This window comes from Festucalex cinctus, chromosome 10 (assembly GCF_051991245.1).
Source record: "Festucalex cinctus isolate MCC-2025b chromosome 10, RoL_Fcin_1.0, whole genome shotgun sequence".
Lineage (NCBI taxonomy): Eukaryota > Metazoa > Chordata > Actinopteri > Syngnathiformes > Syngnathidae > Festucalex > Festucalex cinctus.
In genome coordinates, this window is record NC_135420.1 from 17557783 (window position 1) to 17585736 (window position 27954).

Consider the following 27954-nt stretch of genomic DNA (forward strand, 5'->3'; position numbering starts at 1 on the left):
AGCTAGAACGACAATTTATATTTGAGACATATCTCAGATGTAGGGGTGTCACGATTCGCCAACTCCACGATTCGATTTAAATTTCGATTTTGGGGTCACGATTCGATTTTTTTTTCGATTTTTTTTTTTTTTTTTTCCGCTCCCCCACTTTATAACACAGAGGCATATGCTTCTGTAGGCTAAGGCTAGTCTATGATCATTGGTTCTATTCATTGTACAGTAAATCTTATTTCAAAAGATCGGCTACATATAGGTGATGCAATTTCCATATTATTTTTGTGTAAATTTATGTAATATATGATAATTGACATTAGGCAGGAATGATCAAATTCAAAGAATTTATTTACAATATAAAGTTAACCGTCTTGTTCTTACTGAAGTGTAAAATAAAAAATAAAAAAACAAAAACAAAAAGTCAGTGTGTCCTCTCTTCTATTTCGATGCTCGAAATCGTGACGTAATTTCGATCGATTTCGATAAAAAATCGAAATCGTGACACCCTTACTCAGATGATATATCAGACCATCCTTGGGCTGCACCTAACACATAATGTGCATTCGCAGGACTCATAATTGCATTGCTACCATTTGTGTAGGTGCCCGATGTCGTAGAATATAACCAAGTGACACAACAGTCAAGGCAGGAGCCAACAGTCGTCAGGTCACCTCAGCGCACGTCATCCATCAGAGCGTCATCGATGCCCAGACTGGCTGTGGAGCCACAGGTAGAAAAACATTTGTTTGGGGTGGTTCACAGGATCGAGCAGAAATTTTGAAATCAGTTTGCAGGTTTACTGTAATGGTCAAGATTGTGCCCGGTATACTGTGTGCAGCTTGGAAACACCCATGATCATGTTTTTTTTTTTTGTTTTTTTTTTTTGTTTTTTTTCTGAGAATCCAACCTCCCAACTGCCTTTGTGCCATTGCAGCCTGGAATGTTAGCAGACAGAAAACTGATGAAGCGCTCCTTTTCCACTATCGGAGACCAATGTGTCAATCGCCTGTGGCAAGAACAACATTCACTGGAGCGAGTCAGCCCCGACAACACGTTCAGACTTCGGCAGAAGAACTATAGAGGTCACGTTTTGTTTCTGTGTCAATTTTGTTGATTTCTTTTTGTCTGGGTGCTCCAAAAACATGCATGTTATGTGCCCTTCAGTTGGCCATTTCTTGCCCAAAGTCACGTGGGATAGGACACATTTTTATCAGATAGGTTAATAAATGTGAATAACTCTTTTTTTTTTATGCGTGAACGTCACAATTTTACTCCACTCACAGGCCCGAGAATCAATCAAAGTAGCCATGAGAGGGGTCGGTCTAAGGAACGACGCCACCTGCTGTCTCCAGATGTGTCCCGCTGCAACTCCGAGGAGAGAAGTCGAGACCCGTCATGTGAGAGGACACGTTCCCTCTCGCCAAATGAAGGACGCCCGCACTCCTTGCAGAGACAGGTAACAACGCAGTAGGACTCCCTTAGGGGGTTCAAACTAGGGTTAAGATTTCAAGTCTTGAGTTAATGTTTCCAAGTAGGGTTTGAAGCCAAGTTGGAGTTTCAAACCAGGGTTAGGCTGAAGTTACTTGAAGTCTGAGCTAAGATAAGTTAAGATGATAAGGTGTAGGTTTTCAAGTTCCTGTTTGGATTTTAAATTGTGGTTTCAAGACATGGTAACGGTTTCAAAGCAGGGTCTCATAAAAGAGTTCAGGATTAAAATAAGGGTTTCGAGCTAGGTTTGGGTTCCAAGCCAAGGATTTGGTTTCAAATCAGGGTTTCAAGACAGGGTTAGGCTTTGAAGTTAGTGTTTCAAGGCCAAGGTTGGGTTTTGAAGCAAGGTTCAATGTTTCAAGGAAGGATTTGGGTTTAAATTACTGTTTCATGCCATGTTTAGCTGTTCAAAGCAGAATTTCAAGACAAGTTAGGGAGTCAAATAAGGGTTTCAAGCCAGGGTTAGGGTTTCAAACCTAGTTCAAGGTACCTTGTTGGAAAAACTGGTGCTTGAAACCATGTTGGGGTTTCAAATATGTTGATTTTATTTATTTATTTATTTTTGTCTGGGTGCTCCAAAAACATGCATGTTATGTGCCCTGCAGTTGGCCTTTTCTTGCCCAAAGTCACCTGGGATAGGGTTAGGCTTGAAAGTTACAGTTTCAAGCCAAGCTTAGGGTGTCAAATTAGGGTTTGAAGCCAGAGATAGGGTTTCGAATTAGGATTGGGGATAGGCTGCATGTTGATTTCAATCCAGCGTTAAAGTTTGAGGTTAGGGTTTCAAGCCAGGATTGGGGTCTTGAACTAGTGTTTAAAGCCAACGTTAGGGTCTGAAGTCAGAGCTCTGGTTTTAAATTACAATTTAAAGACAGGGTTTCAAAATAAGTATTCATTTTAGGGTTTCAAATTAGGGCTGTAAGTATGGGTTTGTAGACTGGCTTTCAAATTAAATGTTAGAATTTTAAATTAAGGTTTCAACCTATGGTTAGGGTTTCAAAGGAGAATTTCAAATTCAAAAATGGTTTCAAATTTGGTTTGCAAACCGTGGCTGCTTACAAATAAAGGATTACATTAAATAAATTCAAATGAATGGTTTTGGTTTCAAATTGGGCTTTCAAATCAGCCACTTGGGTTTTAAATGAAGGTTCTGTGTACAGGTCAACACAACGGGCAGTCCCGCCCATTCAGCCACCGAGTCCAGCACCCCTCGTAATCGGCGCCAGCTCCCGCAGACGCCCTCTCGCCCTCGCCCTCACATCTCTTACACCCCACTGGTGTGCCGAGACCACCCCGCCACCACACCGGCAGCCTCCTCCACAGGACGCCGTGCGCATTCAGACAACCCGGCCCCCTCCAAGCAGACCCCGTCCTCCTCGTGTCAGGCGTCCGGCCCGAGCCATCCGTCTCCCCACCGTTACATCTCAGAGCCTTACCTCCCTTTTCACAAGGACCTCGGGGGAGGCCAGGCGGGCGAGAGGCAAGAGCACCTCACTTTTGAGAGCGCCATGGCAACCAGTTTGGGACGCGCCAACGCCATTAGCTCAGCCCCTCAGCTCAGACACTCCTGGCAGGTCCCGAACGGACATTTCCGGAAGAACTTGGCACAGGCTAGCCCGGACGGCGAGCCGCCGAGTGACACGGATGATGACGACCGCTGCTAAAATAAATAAATAAATAAAAACAGGAAGTCGATGTACAGGACGAACTGATGACAACTTCTCTTGTCACTAAATGTAGCATTACAGGCGGAACTAAACACCACTGCCATTTATCAGCATTGTTTGCTGTCCGTCTCTACTTGCTGTGTGTTCATGCTGTGCCTGGCTAATAAAACGCTGGGAGAAAGCCTGAAGACAGTATAACTTTTATGTATTCATGCTGGCAAAAACTTCTGGTTTGTTGGTTTTGTTTTATTTTTACATTCCCTAACACATGGGACACTGTTTAAAAGCTATGTATTTATTATCATGTTCTGTAGTGGTCAATATAACTTGAATTTGTATCTCAAATGTGAACGCGGGACTTTGCCAGAAGGAGAATCTACAGGCTGGCTGGAGTCTCTAAACGTATTGTCTTGAATTGAAAAGAAATGATACATTTGTGCTGCACACGTTAGGGTACATTTTTAGCCAGCAGAGCAAACAGCTGACCACTTAACCTTGGGCCATGTCCACACCAACAGCGGGTATTTTATTTACTTATTTTTTTTTTATATATTTGTGTGTTTGTTTTGGCCTCGTGTCCACACAATCTGTGGACTTTTGTGCCAAAACTATTTTCAAGCCTTGTATACAAAGTGTGTCTATTTTCTTGTAATATTGTATTCAATGTGTTCCTCATATTTTTTTATTTTTTTTTTTTTAAAGGAAAAAAAAAATGGCTAGAATTGACTTGCAGTTTGGAGTTATGGTGCCATCTGTTGCTTTGGCATGTTCATGACAGCTTGTGAATGAATTGCATTTAATATGGACAGTTTTGTTGTTGTTGTTTTTTTTTGTTTTTTTTTACTGTGCCTTTTCTGGAAATGACTGTCTGCAGCCATCTAATTGGCCCAAATGGCCCCCTGTTTTCGGGTTAATGTGCCTGCTGCAGCTTTTGGCGTGCTCTTGACAGCCCAAGAATGCATTTACATATTTGGCCATTTGTTTTCCTTTACTGGCCGTCATGTTTTTTTTGTTTTTTTTTGTTTTTTGTGTCTCTTATCGAATTTGCTTTTGAAGTTCTTATTGTCTAAAATGGTCTTGTATTTTGGGGTAATAGTGCCACCTGTTGCTTATGCAGGTTGACAGCTTGAGAATGTGTTTAGTTGCATTTTGGGGTATCTTTTGTAGATTAAAAAATTCTGATGAAAAAATACCCGCCAAATGTGTGAACATAGCCTTAATGTCAGTGTATCCATAACAGCCTCATCTGTGCCTGGGAACATTCGCCCAAAACGGTTGCCTCTCAAGCCAGAATTTCCTTGACGAGAGGTTTTGTCTTGAATATGTTGTATAAAGTGGACACAATAAAAACTTGTTCATATTTGACTTCAGTAACGATGCTCGTCTCACTTTCGCTAAAGTGTGTTTACATGATGATTAAAGAACAAGAACAGTATGTTCTCAAAATCATCTTTTCAATTCAGTAGAAACGTGTCTCACGGACGCCTAAAATTGTATTTATATATTTACAGATGCCTAAAAAGTGAAACATGCTGATTTTCTAGCATTTTTTTTTTTAAATTGATATCATATTCTATTGCAAAAAATTTGCATTTTAAAGTTTACAGTTGTTAAATGTAACCAGTATTTAGAAGGGTGGGAGGACAATAAAAGAAATTAAAAGAAATACTACATTTAAAACATGAAAACAGTCAACCTACTTCATGGAAAATAATTCATCAAGCATGGGGACTTGGCACGGGAAGAGGAAAACTGCCCAGATTAGTGGTTTTTTATTTTTTTTATTTTTATTTTTTTATTTTAAACTTCTTTTTACCATATCTTCAGTACTGACAGCAGTGTTCAAACAAACAGGCCGACGTTACTTTCCACAACAGTCTTTACTCGAGTCTCTTCCGTGAACTTTGACCTTCACTGTTTCCAAGTGCTGTGCTAACGTCGTGAAAATGTATTAGCTTAGTGATAAAGCTTGCGTTGATGTGCGAAACTGCTCCTCATCGGGAAATTCAAATGGACACTCGCTATTTTGTTGATGAGGTGAGTGATTAAGGTAACTTAAATGTATGTAATTATTTTTATCTCAGATGACTAATTTAGAGAAGGGAATTAGCATCTGTTTATGGCAACCATTAGCTTACTTTACTTATTACCGTACTTACTTACTTACTTACTTATTTAGTTGTCTGGTAAAGTGTCAACAGTAATTTCTCTTAAAATGAGTGAAGAAATTTGACTCCCAGCCCCATGAGTGACCTTTTAGTGATCCAGTAACAGGCTGTTGTTTGTATTCTTTAATAAAATCGTTTTGCTCACTGCTATTGGACAGGAGTGTCTTAAAATAACAGAGTGGTGGGGGGGGGGGGGGGGGGGGGGGGGTTATCGTAACTGTTGTTTATATAATATTTATTCAATATTTATCCTTCACTATGTCTTCTAGCACCATCATATGAGGTCCCCTGGTGTCAGAGCTTATGGGAGGTCGACCCAGCCATTGATCTTTTACCGTAAATTAGATCCAAATTGAGCCGACGGCGAGACGGCAGTCGCGCACTCTCTTGATTCCCATGCGACATTCCTCACCTGGGCCACAGTCCTCGCCCTCCGACCTTCCTGTCAAGCCAAAAGAGGAATGCGAGAAGGTTCAACGTGAAGGTCAATGTTAAGCGAAGCAGAAAAAATGGATGTGGTAAAGAAGAGAGTCGTCATCTCTCTGACACTGATAAATAAAGGTCCGCTACGCTAGTTTTTTTTAATTTGCTTAGTTGCTTTTTGGTGGCAATATAATGAAACTTGGCATTGAAATACATTGAGTTGAATATCTACTTTCTGCTATTTTGTGTTACTTCTGCCTAGGAGAGACATGGGGAGCCAAAAGAGATGTTTATAGTGGAAAATCTCATTACTGATTGTGACTTCACACCAGAGTCAGACTGTTTGCGCCACTAAAACTGTTGAGCTCGGGCCAATAAAAACTAACTGGTATTCAAATCTGGTAGCTATTTTTCCATGTGAGTTAACCTGGATATATGATTTTACTTGAATAATCTAAGGAATATAAGCATGTTCATTATTCAGCTGTGTGTACTTCGGTGGTGTTCCAAATTTGGATCGTTTGACGCTTGTCAGAGGTCAATGTTCTGTAATCTGCGTGCGTGTGTTTGTGTGTGCGCCATAGCCACGGCTTCCACAGGAGTCCTCGTGAGCCAAGCTATAAGTCCACAGGGGCCACGAGGGAGCCTCCATTAGAAGCCATGCAAGCGTTGATGCTACTGTTGCTGACCTTTGTAAGTATGTCCCCATTTCTGCCAGTCTATTACAACATTTACTGCATTTGATACTGGAGCTGTATTCGTTTTAGTTATCTAAAGAATATGTTTATGTTGTTAACTTTTTTCCTTATTTGAAAATTGTTTCATAGCCTCATGTAGACTTTTGTCTGCTAGTCATCTTTTTATGCGGTGCCTATATGTTAATAATGAAATGAATAAACATGAAAATAGTTTGAATAATTCCGCTGACAGTTTTTTGTGGCACTTATAGATGTCTGTTTCCAAATACTAGCACTAAAAATACTTGCTTTTCTACTAAGTTTTCTACCATAGACTATAGTTGTGAATGTATTTTGTAAATGATAATAAAGTAAAATCAACATTTTTTTGTGTTTACTTTTCAAGAGTCTGAGAGAGAACTGTTATTTGCAGTATTCTGTGTAATTTTTCATTTTTGTCTTTTTTTTTATGGGAGGAAATATTTCACAGCCTTTTGGGGTTTTTTTGTTTTATCAAATGAAACCATAGTAATAATATTGACTTTGTTATGTTTGTATTAAACAGTTAAGTCGCTTATTTTCCACATTAACCTTGCTGATATCAGAGAGGTATTAAAGGTATTAAAGACAACACAACTACAAAGTAATGTCTACAAATATCAACATAATGATAATGATATGACAAACGCAATAATAATGATGTGTTGTTAAATTTTTTTAAAATCTTGTAATGTATGCCAATAGTTGTCAATATATACAATGTTCAAGTATGTCAAAATGTGTTAACTCATTTTTATTATTGTAGTTATTATTGTTTTGTCTACTTTTTTTGTTTTTGTTTTTGTTTTAGCTACAAAGTATTATAAACACTTCTCAGTATGATTTAATCCGTTCTAAAATACAGATCATGCGCACAAAGTGAATGTAAAAAGTCTACACACCCCTGTTCAAATGCCAGATTTTTGTAACATAAAAATAAATAAGACCAACTCAACTTTTGGTCATTTAACAACCGCAGCTGTAAAAATGGCTGTATGATCTGTAGGCAATCATAAAAAAAATGATGATGATGATGATGATGATGATGCTGATAGTATACATAATAGATCTGCCATTTTCATTTTGCCTGTTGGCGATTAACACATACAGAAGAATATTATGAACAATCCTTCTATTCAATAAGTGTACCTAATTTTTGGCCAGTTAACGTGACGGAAAGATTCATTTGTAAACTATTCTGCAATAAATAGTGATGTAACATGAAGCTAACTAGAGAGAACGGCTTTTTAGTTCATTTGCTGTGTGTTTTATGATGCGTGCAGGGGCCCATTCAGCAGATGATTCACGCACTGGGAGGTCCGAGACTAGGCAAACAAGACTGTCTCCATGACGACCACACCTGCTCTCCTTTGACAGGCACACAGGTGAGCCATGAAAACTCTTGGAGATACAAACTGTCGCACACATTGGGCACTATAACGTCCATATAAGGTGTGTGTTTAAAATGGTCTGTGCATGCATGTGTGTTTGTACAGTAGGTCGTGCTGTTTATTCATGACATGTTAGTGCAGAGAGACATTACTTCATCGTATTCGCCCAGATGTGTCTTCAAGTGTTTGAGATGGCAGAGCTCCTGTCTGTTAGTCTGTCTGGAAATAGTTTATCTCTGGCAAATTCGACATTCTGGGTAGAAAAAAAATGAATTTGTTTTGGACTGTCACTGCACCTCATATGTGCATGCAAGCCCATCATGAGTTTTTTTTTTTTTCTTCTTCTTCTTACGGTTTATGAAAAAACCTTCTGTATGGCTTGGTATATTCACAAAGTTGTCCTTCTACTGTACTGACTTGTAACATTTAAAGGCTAATTCTGAAAAGTATGATATGAAATGATGCTTTTTTTTTTTTAGTATAGTGTAGTGGTGAATGCATGTTGTATTAAAAGATGCATGGGAAGTCAGTGCTTACCAACCTTTAGAGTTTTTTTTTGTTTTGTTTTTTTTACATACTATACATTTTACATGTAGAGTATAATCATGCATTGACGGCAAGGCAGCATATCATGCTCTGTCGAATACTCCCAAGATGGTACAATTTGGAGTGCAGTACCTGGAAAAATGTGACATAAAAGGCAGCTCAACCAGGACAAAACAGAGGTTTTAGTCATCGGTCCTGAAGGTCAGAGAGAGAAACTTTTACCTAAACTACAAGATTTTACACCCACGCAATGTGTAAAGAATTTGGGCGTCCTTTTTGACTCTGAGCTAACTTTTAATCCTCATATTAAAAATGTAGCCAAGATCGGTTTTTACCATCTTAAGAATATTGCCAGAGTCCGCCCGTTTCTCTCACAGGCCAACACGGAGGTGCTGATGCATGCTTTTATTTCTTGTCGTTTAGATTATTGTAATTCCCTGCTCTCTGGTCTTCCCAAAAAGAATATTTCAGTCCTACAGCTCCTTCAGAACTCAGCTGCACGTGTGCTGACGGGGACCGGAGGGCGGGAGCACATTACACCAGTTTTAAAATCGCTGCATTGGCTCCCCGTGCGTTTCAGGATTGATTTTAAGGTGCTTTTATTAGTTTTTAAATGTCTTAACGGTCTTGGCCCATCTTATTTATCTGACTTGCTTTTACCCTATTACCCCTCGCGGCCTCTGAGGTCTTCTGGCAGCGGCCTTTTAACTATTCCAAAGGTGAGGACCAAGACACATGGTGAAGCTGCCTTTAGCCACTATGGTCCTCACCTATGGAATGGCATGCCAGAGAGCATCAGGTCTGCAGAGAATATTTATGTTTTTAAGAGGAGGCTTAAGACTTACTTTTTTAGTTTGGCATTTGATTGACCTTTTTTTATTTTTATTTTATTTTATTTTATTTTACTTATTATTATTTTTACTTTTTTATCCCCTTTTATTTATTTAACTTTTAATCTATATTGTCTTGTAGCTTTGTTTTTATTTATTTATTTTTTCTATCGTGTTTAACCGTTTTCTTTTAGTGTTTAAATGTTTTTATTTGGTAGTTATAAAATTTTTAGCTCCAGTGTTTTCTCATGGGGGAGCCTCCACAGTGAGAGGGATGCTTGGTCTTCATCCATCTCACTGTGGATGAACTCCTCCTGGGTGCCTTTCCTTACAAGGTACATCTGTGCCCCGCCATGTTGTGGTTTTCATGTGTTTGTTGGGTTTTGGGTGTGTCTGTGGGTACGATCATGGGGATGGGGGGGCTTTTTCTTTCTTTTATTTTATTGCATTATGGATGTCCAGCACTTTGAGTTGCATTTTAAATGTATGAAAGGTGCTATATAAATAAAGTTGATTGATTGATTGATTGATTGATTTTATTTCCAGCAATACCGATAAACTACCACTAGGTGGCAGTGTTGCTCTGCAAACATCTTCATTTTCTTCTCAGTTGCCCCAAGCACATGTATGACAGGCAAACATGTTAACATGGTGCTCTTTTAAAAAATAAATAAATACATCAGTTGTACAGGTAACAAATTATTTCTTTTTTCCTGGAACTCACTTGTCATTGATTTGAAATTGTATAATACGGTTAGTTACGACAGGCGTTAGCAGCTAATGGCTCACTCACACTGTAGCTGCTAGCAGCAAGTGCCTGGTTGGCGTGTAACAACCAGCAGAATACTTTTCAAAAGTGAAAACAAATCTGACAACCTGACAGTCGCATTTCTTCCAGTTTTAACAAACCATACGTTTCTTGCATTTTTTTTTTCTTCCAGGAGGGTGACAGCTTCAATGAGGTGACTACTCCATCATCGTACGTCATCCAGCTATCATCTGGACCTCAAAGCTTTGAAGGCGTAAATGCTAAATCCACCGAGATGACTCCAGTGGATCTCGGAACCATCAAACAGAAACCTCTGATTAGGGAGCAAAAGCAAGGCGGTGATAATGAACCGGAAGCTTTAGTAAGTCAGCCCCAATTGAGTGTAATACCAACACATTCACCCCATCAGGATTTAAGCCAAGCTCATTTTCCTGGTGAACTTGAGAAGGACACATCACTCTTGGAAAATCTCGAAACAGCTATTTCAAGTCCTCACGTTCAGCCTGAGGGTCCCTCAGTAGAATCAACAAGCTCAGAGAGCTCTTCACAAGTTGGAGACGCCACCACGAACTTTGAGAATGTGGCTACCAGCAGCCATTTAACAGACGAAGATGGAGAATTGTCACCTCCAACTGAAGAACTGCCAGTCTCCGCTGTTCCGGTCTTCAGAGTAAAAGCAGGAGAAATGTCTCCTGAGCCAACATCAGACATCCCAACTATCAATGTGTCCACTCCCTCTCCCAGCGGAGAAGCAGCAGCTGAGGAAGAGCCCAACAGCAAAGTGGAAGACAAGCTGGAAAAAGAAGTGGAAGAAAGACCACGAGAGCTTCCTGGAACAGACAGAAATGAAGATGAGGCAGACTTGAGAGTAGAGACGGATTATGAAGAAGCCGGCAATAACAGTGAGCTCCTTGAGGAACTGGAGCCACCATCAGCTGACAATACTACGCTGAGCCCCGCAGAATCCCTCCAACTAGAGCGTGAATCGCCACTGAATGCTCCTACAACAATTGACCAGAGTCGTCAACACACGCCTGATGAACAGCGACTAAGACCTGGGCTCCAAGGTCAAATGGTAATTATATGTTTCATGGTTTTATTGTAACTGCAATGCTGTACTGTACTTCATGTGCATGTGTTCCATGAGAGAGAGGGGGCGGGAGGTGGTAAATGGCTCCCTCACGTGGCTAAATGGTGGTATTTAACCTTTGATTGAAATTTAAAATAATAATAATAATATATATATATATATATATATTTTTTTTTTTTTTTTTTTTTAAAGGAATGTGACTTTCCCTCACTTTTCTCTGGTGATGCGTGGACAAATTGAGTGACAGATGTCACAAGTGGTCACAAAGAGTGAAACCTCATTAACCGAACTGCAAACAAATGTGGGAACACTGATATTGTAAATACAGTACATTTCTGGTGTCGTACATTTTCCAGCAGACCCCAAAAACAGCATGTTTGTTCAACCATCCACATTGCACCATCAAAACATCATCAAGCCATTTTCAACTCTTGAGATTTGTCAATAATTTGTAAAAATGACACCCACAAAAATATGAAATTTGCCAAATTGTAACTTATGAGGTTTCGGCCCGACGCCAGCGACATATAATATAATAAATATAGGCCTACACTATGTAATTTAAAAAAAAACAAAAAAAAACGGTATTCATTTACTGTAAATAGTACATTATTGATTTATTTCATTCAATTATATTTATTATATATTATTTAATAAACATAACTAAAATCACAATATAATAAGTATTATTGTTATTGTTGTTATTTTATTACTATTTATATGCCCTTGTGGTTCTTTGCATCGTGTGAAATTGAGGAATTGTAATAATTAAAATGTTTTATTTTTTTTAAGAAAGAAAGAAGTATTGGTGTTGCTGTTATTTTTATGTTTTTTGTATTAAATTGTATTTAATAATAACACTATGGTAATATAAATATACTGTACTAATATATAATCAAATTAACACATTTTTATTTTTATTAGTTACAATTCTATTGTAATTACCGTATTAATAACATAAATTTTTACATCTATTAACTGTATTATATATATTTATTTTTCCCTCAGGGCCTGCAGGGTCCACCAGGTCAACCAGGACTTCCAGGAGCAAAAGGAGACAAAGTAGGTGATGGATTATACATCAGTCAAAAATAATTTTTAATTATGTTTTATAGTCAGTGATGGTGTCATGATTCACACATCTGAGAACCATGCGGTCAGCATGGTTTCAGTTTCCACTCATTGATGGTGTTAATGTGAGAGTGAATGTTTTCTGGTAACAAATGTAACCTGTTATTGGCTGGTGGCCAGTACTTTTGCTCTCAGGTGATATAGGCTACAGCTCCATGCAACTCTTTGCATTTACTAAATGTGGTAATAACTTACAATTTACAAACTAATAGTGCTATGTCATTATGCAAAAATTGTCCAAACCCCCCACCCCCATCCCCACCCCTCTTAGGGTTATCAAGGCGTGATGGGAAGAACTGGACAGACTGGATATATGGGCCCGATTGGTCCACCTGGGATGCCCACTATTGTTGTATTTAAAACATCAGAGGAGGAGTGGGAGGCATTCAAGGTTAAGATTCCTTCTGTTGAGTTTACTCCAGATATTAATGTTACTCACTCATTTTAATGCTAGCTGGGAGATTAACAGTTATTTGTCTCATTTCCTCCTAGAAAACAAAATTCTACGTTAAGCTGATTTCTTCATGGCCGGTTGGTGTTTGATTTAAGAAACTGAGCCAACATGTTAATTATTATTTGTTTATCTTAATTATATATGTTTATTTATTTATTTTTGACATCAGAAGGTGAAGGGGTCTCCAGGACTGCTTGGACCTCGTGGAAACGTGGGACCAATTGTAAGTACAGGACCGGTAGACATTTTTTTTTTTTTTTCTGAAAAATGAATAAATAAAAACAATGGTGCATTGCATTATTATTATTATTATTATTATTGTTATTATTATTATTGTTATTATTATTATCATTAATAGTATTATTATTATTATTATTTACCAATTTAAATGAATATAAATGCTCTCAATCTGTTCCAGCCCTTGTACTCCTTCACAAGTATGTGCTTTGGCCACTGGGAGGCAGTATAATACAGACATTAGCATACAAAAACAAAATGTCACATGAAAACTGGAATTGTACTGGTCACATTGTATGAAAAAAGTCAGATACAATTCATGTCCATATGGACAAAAAAAAAATGACCTAGAGTGTGACAATAGCCCATGTTTGAATATTTGATGTTTAAAAGGAGATGTAAGTACCGCAATATCAGCACTCGTTTTGTTTGCCCATATTTGGTGTTTTGCATTGTGTATTAGCGTTAAGCTAGCAGAGAGTCCTAAGGCAAAATTGATAAGTTAAATACACAAATGTTTGAGGAACGAACGTTTCTGTTCCCCAAAGGCTTACTGGGGTGAGTTTGGTGTGGAAGAATTTTCAGATATTCAGCTATACAAAAAAAATTAAGAAAGTTTCTAATTTTGTCTCTCAGGGAGTGCCTGGAAATACTGGGAAGCAAGGCCGGAAAGGAATTCAAGGGAAAATCGTAGGTAGTGCGTTCGATGAAATAATAATTTAAAGGTGAAGTCAAGTTAAAAATGTTCTTGAGACAATATGTTGTACGCGCCCCCACTAGTATAAACACAGTATTCTATTATGTGGAACTATTAGGGCGAAAAATCGAACTGTTTTTATCCCTCTCGGGGGCAGCCATTTTGCCTTGTATTGACATGTTGTCGACTGAAAACAGAGGAGCCTTGACGGTCGATACCACAACCTTTAGGCACCGTGATGTCATTTTTAGTTGACAGCAAATGGCTCTACAAGGCAAAATGGTCCAGAGAAAGATAAAAATGGCTGGATTTCACAAATGCTATATTAATTAGAATACTATGTTTAGACTAACAGGGGCTGATAGAACACATTATTGTAAAGAAAAGGAAATAAATAATTTACTTGACTTCCAATTTAAAGTAAAATTTTATTAAATTAACAACTACTCTCATATTTGCTGCTTTGTATCTCAGGGTGCCCCCGGGACACAAGGTATACCAGGGCCACAGGGCCGACCAGGCAATGACGGGACTCCTGGTGAGAATGCCAAACCAGGACCTCCAGGCTTGCCTGGAGAACAGGTACCTTTCCTGAGCTATTAAATACGATTATTGTTGTGAAGCTATGCAAGTTATTTATTTATGGTGTTGAATATGATATTTTTGTTTTAAACAAAATTACGTGCTTGGCTCTTTAGGGACCCCAAGGCTTCACTGGAGATAAAGGCAGCAAAGGGGAGCTGGGTGAGTGGGTAAGAATGTCTTGAACTTCCAATGTTCAAAGAGGCCTTACAATAAGGATGAACCTCCTGATTTTTATCCTGAGAACTGTTATTCCCGAAGAGATGCGTATCATGATACAGCAGAAATAATACATTTGACTATATTTTGATGATGAAATGTGCTTTCATTGCCTTCAGGGTTATGAGGGGGAGCCTGGACCACAAGGCAAAAGAGGTGGAAAAGGATACAAGGTTGAAAAGAATATCCGACACTCACTTTCGTATTGCAGTGGTTTCGTTAATGTAATCTTTCATTTATTGTAACCAGGGGAATAAAGGTGTCAGAGGCATCGTTGGGCTTCCTGGTTACTTGGTAAGACAACTTTTGCTGCTGAAATGTGAATGAACACTACAATTATGTTAAACATGTTTGAACTCTCTTTGGTTTGAAGGGAGCAGCAGGAGCGAGGGGTCCTCCAGGTTTCCCCGGAACATCAGGACCACGGGTCAGTGATGCTATAGATGACGGGAACATTTAAAAAATGATTAAATGAACTTTTGGTTTTATATGTTGTTGAATGTTTCCAGGGACCAGCTGGTGTGATAGGCTTTGGCGGACCACCAGGTCCACATGTAAGTATGTAATAGTAAAGTTCTTCTTATGGATTTAAAATGTGTTAAATAGGCTGTCCTTTTGAAAAAAATATCTGTTCCTGGAGGATTTTCTACCTTTTACTTGGCCATGATTCATTGGCCATTTTGGTTTGAATTACAAATGTCTACTTTATGTTAATTAATGAGTGAATGTGATTTGTTAGGGCAAAATGGGCCCAAGAGGAGGAAAAGGTGTCCCAGGAATAAAAGGACCTCCTGTAAGTTAACAACCAGAATTTATAGTATTAGTCATAATTTTACATTAATGGTAACATAATCATGAGTTGACTGTTTGTTGTCAGGGTCAACAAGGTGAAATTGGTCCTAGAGGAGCAATTGGACCACAGGTGATGAACCATTCTGAACATTTTATTAATGGATTATTAATAAATAATGAGAAAGAGCAACGCATGAAACTAACCTAGACCTCAATATTATGTATTTAGGGAGAGCCTGGTCCCAATGGAACAGTTGGATTTCAAGGAGTGCGTGGTCCACAGGTAACAAACTAAGCTCTCGAACCTTATTCAGTACGCTCTTTTGGACTTACATTGGAACCTCTAAGAATGGCAACAGTCTGTTCCAGGATGCTCCAATTTTGGCGGATTTTGAAGGAAAGGGTTAAAGTGTCACCAATATCTTTATTAACAACACTACAGGCAATATTAACTCATTTGCTCCCAAAAACGTATAAAAACGTTCAATTTTAATTATTGCCATAGCCCCAAAAACGTATATATAACGTTTTTTTTTATGCTAGCGCATACAGAAGGCTTTGATGCAGCCTCTGACCTGAAGAGATCACTTAAAGCAATGGTAGTTATCACAAAAAAACGCCCAGCAGGTGCCAGCAGAGTATAAGAGATCAACATGGGGCCATGATGCTCCAAGCCCTTTTCCCCAGTTTTTTCACCAGGTTTGTGAATAATGATGAAACTTAGTTATATTCTAATGCTAATTGCTGCAAAACCGAAACTGATACAAATATACTTTTTTTTTTCCTGATGAATGAAGGAACTCTAATCTTCCATTTGATAGGTTCCATGTTTTTATAGCAATAGAACCCAATACTCTGTGGGCCTTGCAAAATCAGTCAAAATCCAGTAAAACAGCTGGGAGCGAAGCAGGTTGCTTCAGTGAAAATCTGTTCATTTGTAAATCAAATGTGGCTGAGCACAAATATTTGCGCACCCATGCTTTTACAGGCAGTTATTTCCTGAGAATTTTTATCAGGTTTGTGAAACTTCAGGGGCATTTGAAATTTAAAGTTCCAATATACAGTACATGAACAGAATATATAATGCAATATTTTGTTTGTAACATTGGTATTTTGTAATACAGTGTATCTATGGAAGATGTCTCTATTTTAAGTACAGCCTTCTTATTTGTTTATGATTATTTGTATAAAAAATAGTAACAATAACTTCATTGCTCAAGGGGAGCCCCGGACCTGTTGGACCTCCAGGTCCAAAGGGTGACCCTGTGAGTATAGCAACCCAAAACATGATTTTTAATTGAATAATTTCAAGCCATCATATACCATATGTGTCACTGTGCCTTCATTAGGGCGGTCCAGGAGATGAAGGAGACATAGGAGAACCAGGACCTGAAGGTCTTTATGTAAGAAGACAAGACAGATACGTACACATTCATTTTGAGACACTTGAAACCCAATGTGGTTTTCATGTCATTTATTTCAGGGAGCCAATGGGAATCCAGGATTGCCTGGACCCTCAGGTGATCCCGTAAGATTATTTAAAGCAATTTTACTATTGACTCAAGCGTTTACAAACAAATATATATATATATGTTCTGTTGTCATCTTTGTGTTGCTAAAAGGACAGCTTTTTTGTCTCTTGTGTGTTTGTGTGTTGGGAATTTCGCAGGGGGCTAAAGCCATGCGCAGCCAAAGAGGGGACCCAGGATTTAAGGGAGACATGGTATGTTTCTGCATTCCTGTTTTACTCTTCCACCAATTCCATAATTGACTGACAAGCTCGATAAAGGTTCAACACCTTGTTCTGCTTTTGCGCAGGGGCCCCCAGGGCCTCCAGGTAAGCCAGGATATAAGGGACGTCGGGGCCCGATGGGACTCGAGGGACTTGGAGGGCCAACAGGACCAGTAGGACTTGCTGGAACCAGCGTGGGTATAAAACAACAGATGAAAATGTGCATTTTTGAGTTAATAATATTAAAAACAATCAGGTTTCTCCTTCAGGGAATGGAAGGGATCATGGGAGAGCACGGCAAGCAAGGCAAAGATGGCCCGAAGGTCTGTTGAAGGAAGTTGTGGAACTCGTGACTGCATGGACATGGTTTGCATGACCTTAACTACGCTAATGTGTGTGTTTGCAGGGTGATAGGGGGGCTACAGGCATTCAGGGGACCCCTGGACTACGAGGAGACAAGGTTGGACATGAATGAGTCAGCTGAAATATGTTCATGTTCATATCATGGCTTTGTAACAACATTGAATTGAGTTGCTGCCATCAATTCTTATAAATTATTTCTGTCCATAAAAGTTAAACACTTGAACTGGTATAAAAAATATTGTGTAATAACTCATGCCAATGTTTTACAAAGGGTCGAGAGGGTCACTCAGGATTTTCTGGGATGCCTGGCCCTTTTGTGAGTTTAATACAATGCAGAGCATTATATTTCTGGCGCTATCTTTATTGTCAACTATAAATTGTCATCAGTTTTGTGTTTTAATTGCAGGGACAGATGGGAAAATCTGGAGAGCCAGGGCATGAAGGAGAACCTGGTATTAAGGTTCTTATGTGTCTAAACTTCTTATTCTGAACTCTTCTGACACATATACAGTAAAACATGATATTTTGTGAAATGCGGTACTATTATAAAAAAACAACAACAACAAAAACACGCATGCTAAACTGTGTACAGGTGTTTTTGTGAATCTGAATTGTTGGTCCTGCAATTGGCTAACAACTCTGTGCGAATAACTGCTTTATTACTTGTCCGGCTTTACGTGAAATTAATTTGTGGTACAAAAATGGTTAGGGACCACTGTACTATACTGAAAATTATCAATTACTGTATGCCATTGACTAATCAACTTTTACTCATGTTTCATGACATTAGTGTTGACTACAAAGAAATCGTTCAACTCCAACTGGACGCTGCAATGTAGTGTTCTATTACCTGGCTGTCCTTCGTAACCTCTTGAATGAAAATTGTTTCTGTACCAACAGCCACATGGTAAAAATGAAATACAGTGTCGTTGACCTTCATCCTCTATGGGCTTTATTATTATATAATCGTAAAGTAATAGTATAGGCTATTATACACATTTTGCATTTCATAATTATCAGTGATTTATATATTAACAAAACCATTGTAATATGTTGTTTGTGTTTCATTGCTATTAATGCATATATTATCTTTTTGTACAGGGAAGGCCTGGAGCCCCAGCCACAAGTGGGCCAAAAGGCATCAAGGTAATGTTGACTATTGAAACAGTCTCTGATTAAGAAGTTAATTCGTCCTCTTAAGAAAATGATTGGTTTACTATTTTAGGGTTTACGAGGTTATTCAGGAGCTGGAGGACAAGATGGACCTGATGGTACCATGGTAAGACCATTTGCATGCAGATTGCTTTCCATTGGGATCGTTGTTATGATAATCAGATACAAAAAAAGATTATGTAATCGCAACAATAGAAATATGTATATATTTCCATTAGGGACCTGTTGGTGCAAACGGAATAACTGGAGACACGGGACCTCCAGGTCCGAAAGTGAGTTTATTCTTTAACACAACTGTACTAAACTATGTAGTCAATGTTTACAACTATGATCCATGCTAACATTTGACAGGGATTTTTAGGGAAGACGGGAGCAAGTGGCCCACAGGGACCAGTAGGGCCAAATGTGAGTGTTTGATGTAGTGAAATACAATTTGCAAATTAGTCTCTACTATATAAGCATGTGATGCTTATTTCCAGGGAGAAGCTGGAAGTACAGGAATGAATGGAATACCTGGAAAAATGGGAATGAAGGTGAGGAACTACACCACTTGGGATGCTATCATACAAATTGGTTTGAAAGGGAGAAGATGTAACATTCTATCAAAATATGTTTCAAGGGGACAAAAGGAAAACAAGGAGCTAAGGGACGAGTAGGGATGGAAGGAGAAAAGGTAATTAAAGACAAGTTCACTGCATTTAAATGTTATTTTGTTCGTATCATGATTGAGTTTACGCTTTTTTCATTTTTATGTTTTTTTTTGTTTTTGTTTTTTTTTAATTGGGAAGGGCAAGAGAGGTGAAAAGGGGCTGAGAGGGAAGCCAGGTCCCCCAGTAAGCATTTATATACCGTACTTTTATTTTCAAATGTAGTAATAATGTAATTTTTCAATAATATCCTTCAATATCCTTCAGGGCAAGACAGGCATGGTTGGACCACAAGGACACACAGGACCTCCAGTATGATCATTACAATGATTCATTCATCTTTTATACTATTTCATGCGTTTTATTATCGACATTGACGGGGCTTACAAAATACATTTGAGGCACTGAGCTCTAGAGTGGATTAATTCCGTTTTTGTCATTTTGCAGGAGACTCATTTAAAGATTTATGGCTGCCCGAAATGACTAAACATTTAGTCAATCAGTCAAATCTGTCAATAATTCATTAAAGATTGCTCATGTTAACATGCACTGGCATCTGTAAAGGGAAAAAAAAGTGCAGGTTTTTTTTCTTTCTATTAATTTCTACACTTAACTTAAAAATTGTGTTAGCCCAATCCAGGTCTCGTGGTTATTTTATTTTTTATTTTTTACGTTCTTCCTTTCTGACCATTTTTATCAATGTTGTAAAGTTAATTTGTTTATAACATATTAATTCCATATATATTGACATCTTGTGTTCCATTTCACCCACATCATCTTCATTTTTCAGCATTTTAAAGCCTGATTTCATATACTTAGCAATTAATTTATTCATTCAAATTGATCAAACTTCAATGAAATACAGTAGTTCAATCAATCAATACAATCGCATGCTCTGTAGCATAATAATAAATGTCTAGGATTTTCCTCTCCTTGTAGGGTACACACGGTAACATAGGACCGTGGGGTGAGGTTGGACAACGCGGCCATCCAGGTGACCAGGGGTCGAGCGGAGCAGTTGGCCCCATTGGAATTATAGGTTATCCTGTATGTCTGTTATTTACACATTTCAATAACATTTTTTTTTTAATTAAAGCCAATGGTTCCCCACCCTGTAGTATAATTTGTGTACTGTATATTGAATAGTGGCCTCGCAATTAAAATCAGTCAAATTCATTAGTTGATTGACAAGAACTAAGCCGAAAGCCAAACAAGAACAACAGTAAAAATGTCGGAACGAGGAAGCATATAATGTTCTATTCTTTCATGTTAAGGGTAAAGATGGACCCCAAGGATCAACTGGGCCACCTGGAGTCAAAGGTGACAAGGTGAGCTATTTCTGAATGAGAGAGTGCTATACTATTTATGGGGCATTAACTTTGCTATGATTGTATTTCTTTAGGGAACTAAAGGGGTTGTCGGAGAGGAGGGACCTGCAGGTCTCGATGGTGAGGAGGTAGATAGATTAAGACTGTGTTGTTTTCAATAGTGACAATAATTACCTCCTCAACACACTCTCCCACTTTCACACTCACATTTATGGTGTCCTACTCAATATGGATTAGCTGACAATAAAGGTTGGCGTGTCCTGTACCTTTTGTTAAACAAACTTGTTGTAAATCTGAACCTTCATCTTAGGGTCCACTTGGACACAGAGGGGCTGAGGGATCACCTGGACAAAATGGCACATCAGTGAGTGCATGTCAATAGACATGTGTCGATAAATCTTACGCTAGTATGTTGATGACATTTATTTTAGGGTGATAAAGGAAGCAAAGGCCCCCCTGGTCAGCGAGGTCAGAAGGGAGCTGCAGGTGAACAAGGTGTCCGAGGTCCCCAAGGAGTCAAGGGTCGTCCAGGGAAACAGGTTATTATTTATTATCAGGGATGAACGAGTACAGCACTATCTGTATCTGTATCTGTTCGAACATCTAAGTTATCTGTGCCTGGATATGTATTCGGAGTGGGCGTGGCATAAACCGGAAATGGGTGTGGTTTAACCATAGGTGGGCGTGGCTTAACAAAAGGGTGTGGCTTACATCAATACATTACTGTATTTTTTTTTTTAGGATGAAATTGAAAGAAAAAATCATTTGAAATTGATATAAGACTGATCAAAAGTTTCTATATTTTTTTGTATATTTGAAAATTATTGGCCGTGCGATTGGGTGGCAACCTGTTCAGGGTGTACCACCGCCTACTGCCCGAATCCAGCTGGGATAGGCTCCAGCAACTCCCGCGACCCTTGTGAGGAGCATGCAGTTAAGAAAATACCTGGATGGATGACAATTATTGACAAAACAGCCTAATAAAGATTCAAATCAATGCTTTTGATCACAAAAGAACTATTTTTCAAAAAAGGTTTTATCAACTCAGAAAATGTATGTGGATGTTTTTGTGGACTGCAGTGGGGGGTATCTAATATAAACATCAAACTATATTTGGGCGACACGAAAAGCGACACAGACTACTGTGCCAAAGCGCAGTGCCCCACCTGCCACTCATTCTCTCTGCTTTATGTCTCCCATCTCATAGGGTCATACAGGAGCACAAGGGGACAGAGGCAAACAGGGATCGCCTGGACTCAAGGTTAGTACAGTCTATTGGATGTTTGGTTAAGAGTATGATGGTTGTAATGTGAGTGCATTTCCAGGGTCCGCCAGGCCAAAGGGGTCTCCAAGGTATGCTTGGACAGTTTGGACGAGGCGGAGACACTGGAAAACCCGGAAGCAACGGGAAGAAGGGTCTTCAGGGACACACAGTTAGTATTGTGTAATTATTGGCATGAGTTTTCCCGGTACTGTTTTCAAATATTGTGTTCTTATTTGCTTAAGTGAAAACAGAAAGAAAAATCGGCAAAAATCTGTATTCTTTTTATTTTTACATTGCACATGATGAATCTCTTTTGTTGAGAATTATATTCACAATTTATATGTTAAATTTCAAAGCCTCGTGCAAAGCTACATCAAAAATTCACTTAAGAAATGACATGACCTGGATGACGTTTTCAACATCAACTTCACATTCTCATTTCAGGGCTCTCCCGGTCGCATTGGACCTCCGGGTCTTATCGGCCCATCAACACCAGTAAGAAATAGTTTTTGGATCACATCAGTTGAATTTGACGTGCTCTCTGATCTTTGTTGAACTATTGTAAACTGTCCCTCACACTCTGTTGTTTTCGTTTGTCCAGGCAAATGCACACTGGAAGAAGTTCAGTTTTCTTTATTATTATCAAATATGTCATCATACAATAACCATTATCCATTCATAAAGTTAGCAATGTTTTTATTCCTGAGAGAAAGTTAAGGTCACGTATTTCCTGAGATACTTTAGTGCTTGGGGATGTTATATTTGCTCAACTGTAGTGGGTAGCAGGCAAGTTATTGGAAATGTCTTAATTTTTGAAAATACATTTTTACATCAGTAAAAAATAATTTCTAATTAAAATATGCATTATAATAATGTGTACTATTAATATTATTATAGATAAATAGATGAGTATACAGCTGTAAAGGTTATATAGAATTATGGCCATAATGGTCACCAGACCTCACCCGAATAGATTTCTAGTTTTAGGGTATTGTCATAGTTGAAGATGTCTAAATTCATAAGCGAAATTTGATCTCCACTGCTAACACAAACAGCAGCACAGAGGCACACCATGTTGTAAACGTGTTCCCTGTGCTGCATTAAAAGATAAATTTAACATTGTATGCAGATGGCATCTTTGATAACGATTAGCGTTCCAATAGACTGTTGTTTCCCTTCTCCTTGTTGCTGATTATGTGATTATTAATGTGTTTTACCTTTATTTTATTTTTGTATTGTTTGTTAGGGTATTTCAGGCAACAGGGGACCCGATGGAAAACCTGGTAATACCGGACCAAAGGTGAAATACACAATTTGTTGCAAAATACTGTGTGTGATCAACTCGTGTATGATTCTGTTTGTTTTGAATGTTTGCATGCTAATCAGGGTATCAGTGGAAAGGAGGGCGAGCTTGGTCCTCCAGGCGTTAAAGGAGACATGGTGAGGTTTCATTTTGTGACGCACATCACTCTCATACTGTATTAATTGATTATCTACTTACTATGACCACAGTGACGCACTTGTGTGTGTGTTTTTTGTGAATAACCTTGTGAATTATGTAGGGAATAATGGGTGAAAAGGGCGCAAAAGGAGAGCTTGGAACTCACGGCACAATGGTGATATTTGTTGTATTATAAGCTTCCTTTATACATATACAACGAGGATAACTGTTATGTTTTATTTTTTTCAGGGTAAAGTGGGAAGGACAGGCTTTAAGGGCCCTTCTGGTTCTAAAGGGCGTCCTGGACCAGATGGTCCTCCTGGTCTTACTGGACATAAAGGAGTTCATGGGGCAACTGTAAGAAAATGACAGTTGTTATTTTCTATAATATTACAGTACATTGAACTTAATAGTTTAAATGTGATGAGCCGTAATGGAAATGTATTTTTTTATTTTTTATTTTTTTTTTAAATAAAGGGATTGCCAGGTCAACCTGGTAATAAAGGGAACAAAGGAGCACCGGGAAAAACTGTGAGTCGGACAACATACTAATCAAGAGACTTAATAAAATAAAATGATGAGAAATTGTGAAAAAAAATCGTGTTTGGAATTTGCTCCATAGAAATGTATTTTATTATACAATAAATAACATCTCTTGTTGTCTTTACTAGGGAACTGAAGGCCCACCAGGCAAACGAGGACCTGTCGGAGGACGTGGAATACCTGCAAGTATCCCCATTGATCCATAACAGTAAATACAATATATACAAACATTATGCACAAATACAAGCAAATAAACAGATCTGCACTGCTGGTGACTGTCTTATCTTCAGGGTTTGGATGGTTTGGACGGATTACATGGGGTTCAGGGTAACGAAGGATATCCGGTAAGAAAACATGTTATTCTGTAAAATGAAATATTCAATCATTTTCCTAAAACGGAATCTATCTCCAAAGGGAAATACTGGCCACACAGGAGCACCTGGATCACCGGGCAGGCCTGGTAAACAGGTAAAATGGAGTAAACACGAGATAACATTACATAAAGTATGTATGACTTTTTGTTTTGTACGGCTAACAGTTTTTATGAATGCATTTTTAATATCTTAGGGAGCACCTGGATCACCTGGTCTTAGAGGAAACACTGGGAAACAAGGCATTAAGGTATTAAGTCTACAAGGGAGATTCTAAATGGGACATAACAGAAGTGAGTCTCATTACCTGTTAAAAATCAACACTTCTTGCATCTGTGATAGATTGCAGCTCATCTCTGGCCCTGATGATGACAGGTGCAAAACGAAATGAATGGATGGATACCACCATCATGTATTGTATTTTGTGTCTAATTCACTCTTTTAGGGTGAAACTGGACCAGTAGGAGAGACAGGACCTCCTGCACCAATGGGGCCAAAGGTACAGAAGTTATTTTAAACTCCAATGTTGACGTCAATATTACCATAACATAGTATGTGATCTGTACAAAACCTTTTTGATCCAGGGTATTCCAGGATTGCCAGGAGAGAAGGGTGACACAGGAATAAGAGGTCCCAAGGTAGATGAATGGATCTTTATTGTCATTGCACGTGCACAAGTGCAGACCAGTGAAATTGACTTAAAATGTGCAACATGTTCAAGAAACATGAAAAACAAAGTGAGATAGGACAGAAACACCTGTCAGTACTCGCTTTGCAGCACCCCAAGATCTTAAATAAGAAAGAAAGACGCGAGGTTGGGTGAAGACGACATTATAGTTAAGCTATAGTGTGTGCATGTTGTGAAAAAGAGCAATTTTCAGCCACTTTCATCCATTTTATGCTCATTAACAGGGTCTCCAGGGTGAAAGTGGGTTAGAGGGTCCAATTGGTCCAGCAGGGATAAAGGTGGTCCAAGTAATATTAAACATCTACTTTTAGATTGAATGGTGTATTGATGTTGACCTGATTTGTCATCATTTTAGGGGAATTTTGGATTGCAAGGTGCCAAAGGTGTAAAAGGGCATAAAGGAAAGCAGGTACGTTTTTATTCAGCTTCACGTTGGTTTTCTATGACTCACGGTTTAATTATCACAGGGGGATACTGGACCTCGTGGTCCACCTGGACAAAAAGGACCCCCTGGACACTCTGTAAGTTTTGTTCCAAAGGACTTCTCAGCTCCACTTTACAACAAGGATGTCCTTAATTAGGGCACCCTTATTCTAAAATGATAACTTTTTCTCTTGGTAATTGCCACTTGACATATTTGTATTTAATCCTGTTCCGTCTTTTTACAGGGCCACCTTGGAATGAAGGTGAGGGATTGTTAAGTTAATTGGCCTGTTTCGGTCAACTTGTAATAAGTTTAGTATAGTTTTTAGTTGAAGGTCATCGACAAAACTATATTTTTATTATATGATTTGGGTTGTGTCAATCGAGCTAATAATGTAAAGTGGGCAGACTGTACAATTGCCCCTCATTTAAACTGAGAGTCAACCCCAAAATATTATTTACTATAATGTGTTTTATCCAGCCCAACTAGTCTAAACATAGGATTCTGATTAATACTACATTTGTGGAATAGGAATTAAGCAGCAAAAGGGGCAGCCATTTTGTCACTTGCTGTTAACTGAAAATGACATCACAGCTGCTCAGGGCTAAGTTAATGACCAATCACGGCTCAGCTTGTGAATGGCCAAACTCAGAAAGCAGGTGAGCTGTGGGTTGGTTGTTAACTTAGCCCTGAGCATCTGTGATGTCATTTTCAGTAGACAGCAAGTGGAAAAATGGCCACCCCCTGAGATGGATAAAAACTGATGCATTTTGCTGCTAGATTCATATTCCACAGATGCAATATTCAACATATTATTATTCCAAAGAAAAATTTGGACTTTACTTTTATTTGATTGTTTGCACCTGCATATTGATTGATTGTCTTTTGACCCTTTCCAGGGAATGAAAGGTATCCAAGGCACCAGCGGAAGTAAGGGAGTAAAGGGCAAGCAAGGACCCCCAGTAAGACTTTAAGATAACACAAATTAAAAATGAGTTGCTGTGAACGGTCCTTTACAATTTTAGGGCTTTTACTACTCATTTCCTCCTCAGGGAAAAGCAGGTTTACAAGGCAAAAGCAGACCTAATTCAAAATCTGAGGGTAGACCAGCTGAAAGAGTCGAAGCCATAACAAAATCCAGTAAAGAGTTTAAGTCTAAAGGGATACAGGAGTCAACACTCCTGAATATACAGGAAGGACAACAAAAAGTAGGTATAAGTTTTCCTGCCCCTCGTTGCTACACTACTGAGAGGAATGTTCATCATCATCTAACTTGACAAAAAAATGAATTCCTATGTAGGAGCCAAGCCCAGTGAAGCCTGACGCAAAACTGCACCTCGAAGATGAGACAGATGATGAATCTTTCAGCTGGCCCCAAGGCACAAAAGACGACCCTGGCACCTCTTGTTACGAGCTGGGTCTCATACATCCACATTTCAATGATAGTGAGGGCTCAAGCAAGCTTGTAATCATATTTCATGTCTGCTGCCGATAAGCGATGGGCAAACTTTCAAGTCCAATATTTTTCAGGTTACTATTACATGGACCCCAACCAAGGTTGTCCCTATGACGCTTTGCGAGTGTTTTGTAACTTCACAGCAGGGGGAAGCACCTGCGTCGACCCACTGCAGTTGCGGGTAAGATTTTCTTGATGTCACCAACTTCTGGAAATGGTGATAAACTCTCAGGATGTAAGATAAATGTACATTATTCTTCTGGTCTCGGAATTACTTCATAATATTTTGCTGTGTAGATGACTTTCAGGTGGAATTCGGGAAAGCGTCAATCAAAAACATCATCAGTCCAGTGGTTTAGTCAGCAAAATGGTGGCGACAAGGTAATGCTGACCATTGTGGACTCAAAACGGAACTTGAACATCATTCCCAGAGTAAATATGTGTTAAATGCTCCATAGTTTGTTTACCGTGGCGTGGATGTCGTTCAGCTGAGGTTCCTACGATTACACAGCCATACATCTTTCCAGCGTATGACACTCAAATGGACATCAAACAACTTCACGATGAATGGCACAGACGACTTTGTCCACTTACTTGGAGACTCCAGCAAAAATATACATTCAAACTACACCACAGTGTCCAGACATGGGCGTGAGGTATCGAGTACATTTCGGCAGCTCTCACTACTAAAAAAAATATCCATGTTTCATGCGCTCTGATGTTGGCTTGCAGGTGGACCTGGTTGTGAAGGTTTGGGGCAGTACGGAACTACATCGAGGTGATATGGAGTTACTTCCGATCAGAGATCTGGGGATCGAGATGGCGTCACATTGGCCGTACATCCCTGAGATCAGTGCTGACTTGGGGCCCCTCTGCTTCTTGTGATGAATGACTTTGTATATGTGTATGTATGATGTCACCTGTAAATAACTATAATAGAGATGTATGGATTCTCGACAATGTACATTTGTGCTGCTTTCTTATTCTGTTTGTATTTATTGAATTAACGTTGATAGAAGTGGATATGTTAGAGCTCGTGCAAAATGCTCGCATAGCGTTGGATGGTCAGTATGTATTTTTTATATGGAATATCAGATGGTTAAAGATTACTTGATAATAAAATCATCTCACAAAGATTTATATGATTTATTTTGATGCATTAATACTAATATCATTCACAGAACATGTTTGGAAGGATGATGAGTTTTTAGCTACATGAGCTCCCAAGCTCCCTCCAAGTGGAGGGATATGCTTATTGTATAATTTGATATATGACATCATACTTGGTCATCACTGACCAGAAAATGCTGCAGGGGAACGTTTGACACAAAAA

The 27954-nt window shown here is 38.8% G+C and overlaps 2 protein-coding genes across 8 annotated transcripts in view; both read left to right on the forward strand.

Moving 5' to 3' along the window:
* Positions 1-4511, forward strand: part of cacna1ea (calcium channel, voltage-dependent, R type, alpha 1E subunit a) — a 93101-nt gene extending 88590 nt beyond the window's left edge. For all 3 annotated transcript variants that reach the window (XM_077534575.1, XM_077534576.1, XM_077534577.1), the window contains 4 exons: positions 596-724; positions 929-1076; positions 1278-1450; positions 2640-4511. In XM_077534575.1, the coding sequence (XP_077390701.1) occupies positions 596-724; positions 929-1076; positions 1278-1450; positions 2640-3143 (954 nt within the window). In that variant the 3' untranslated portion in view covers positions 3144-4511. The remainder of the gene's footprint in view (positions 1-595; positions 725-928; positions 1077-1277; positions 1451-2639) is intronic.
* Positions 4512-12491: 7980 nt separating this feature from the next.
* On the forward strand, positions 12492-27731 carry LOC144027447 (uncharacterized). 5 transcript variants are annotated; one of them, XM_077534978.1, is made up of 60 exons: positions 12492-12601; positions 12703-12741; positions 12834-12887; positions 13538-13595; positions 14073-14180; positions 14297-14342; positions 14519-14572; positions 14649-14693; positions 14773-14826; positions 14909-14953; positions 15139-15192; positions 15277-15321; positions 15421-15474; positions 16412-16456; positions 16541-16594; positions 16675-16719; positions 16861-16914; positions 17010-17117; positions 17193-17246; positions 17330-17383; positions 17558-17602; positions 17693-17746; positions 18388-18432; positions 18512-18565; positions 18678-18731; positions 18811-18864; positions 18939-18992; positions 19079-19132; positions 19248-19292; positions 19374-19418; positions 20046-20153; positions 20381-20434; positions 20509-20562; positions 20745-20798; positions 20876-20973; positions 21642-21695; positions 21760-21867; positions 22143-22193; positions 22945-22981; positions 23085-23138; positions 23261-23314; positions 23389-23496; positions 23617-23670; positions 23811-23864; positions 23973-24026; positions 24097-24150; positions 24250-24303; positions 24499-24552; positions 24638-24691; positions 24966-25019; positions 25097-25150; positions 25209-25262; positions 25410-25427; positions 26065-26127; positions 26218-26373; positions 26466-26610; positions 26696-26802; positions 26919-27002; positions 27080-27277; positions 27354-27731. In XM_077534978.1, the coding sequence occupies exons 2-60, from the start codon at positions 12735-12737 to the stop codon at positions 27504-27506; spliced, it is 3840 nt and encodes a 1279-aa protein (XP_077391104.1). In that variant the 5' UTR covers positions 12492-12601; positions 12703-12734; the 3' UTR covers positions 27507-27731. The 5 variants fall into 5 exon arrangements, with proteins under 5 accessions (XP_077391104.1, XP_077391102.1, XP_077391105.1 ...); XM_077534976.1 differs by having other exon boundaries at positions 20866-20973; positions 22945-22998; positions 27354-27730; XM_077534979.1 differs by lacking the exons at positions 12492-12601; positions 12703-12741 and having other exon boundaries at positions 13538-13591; positions 20866-20973; positions 22945-22998; positions 27354-27730.
* Positions 27732-27954: the final 223 nt, after the last annotated feature.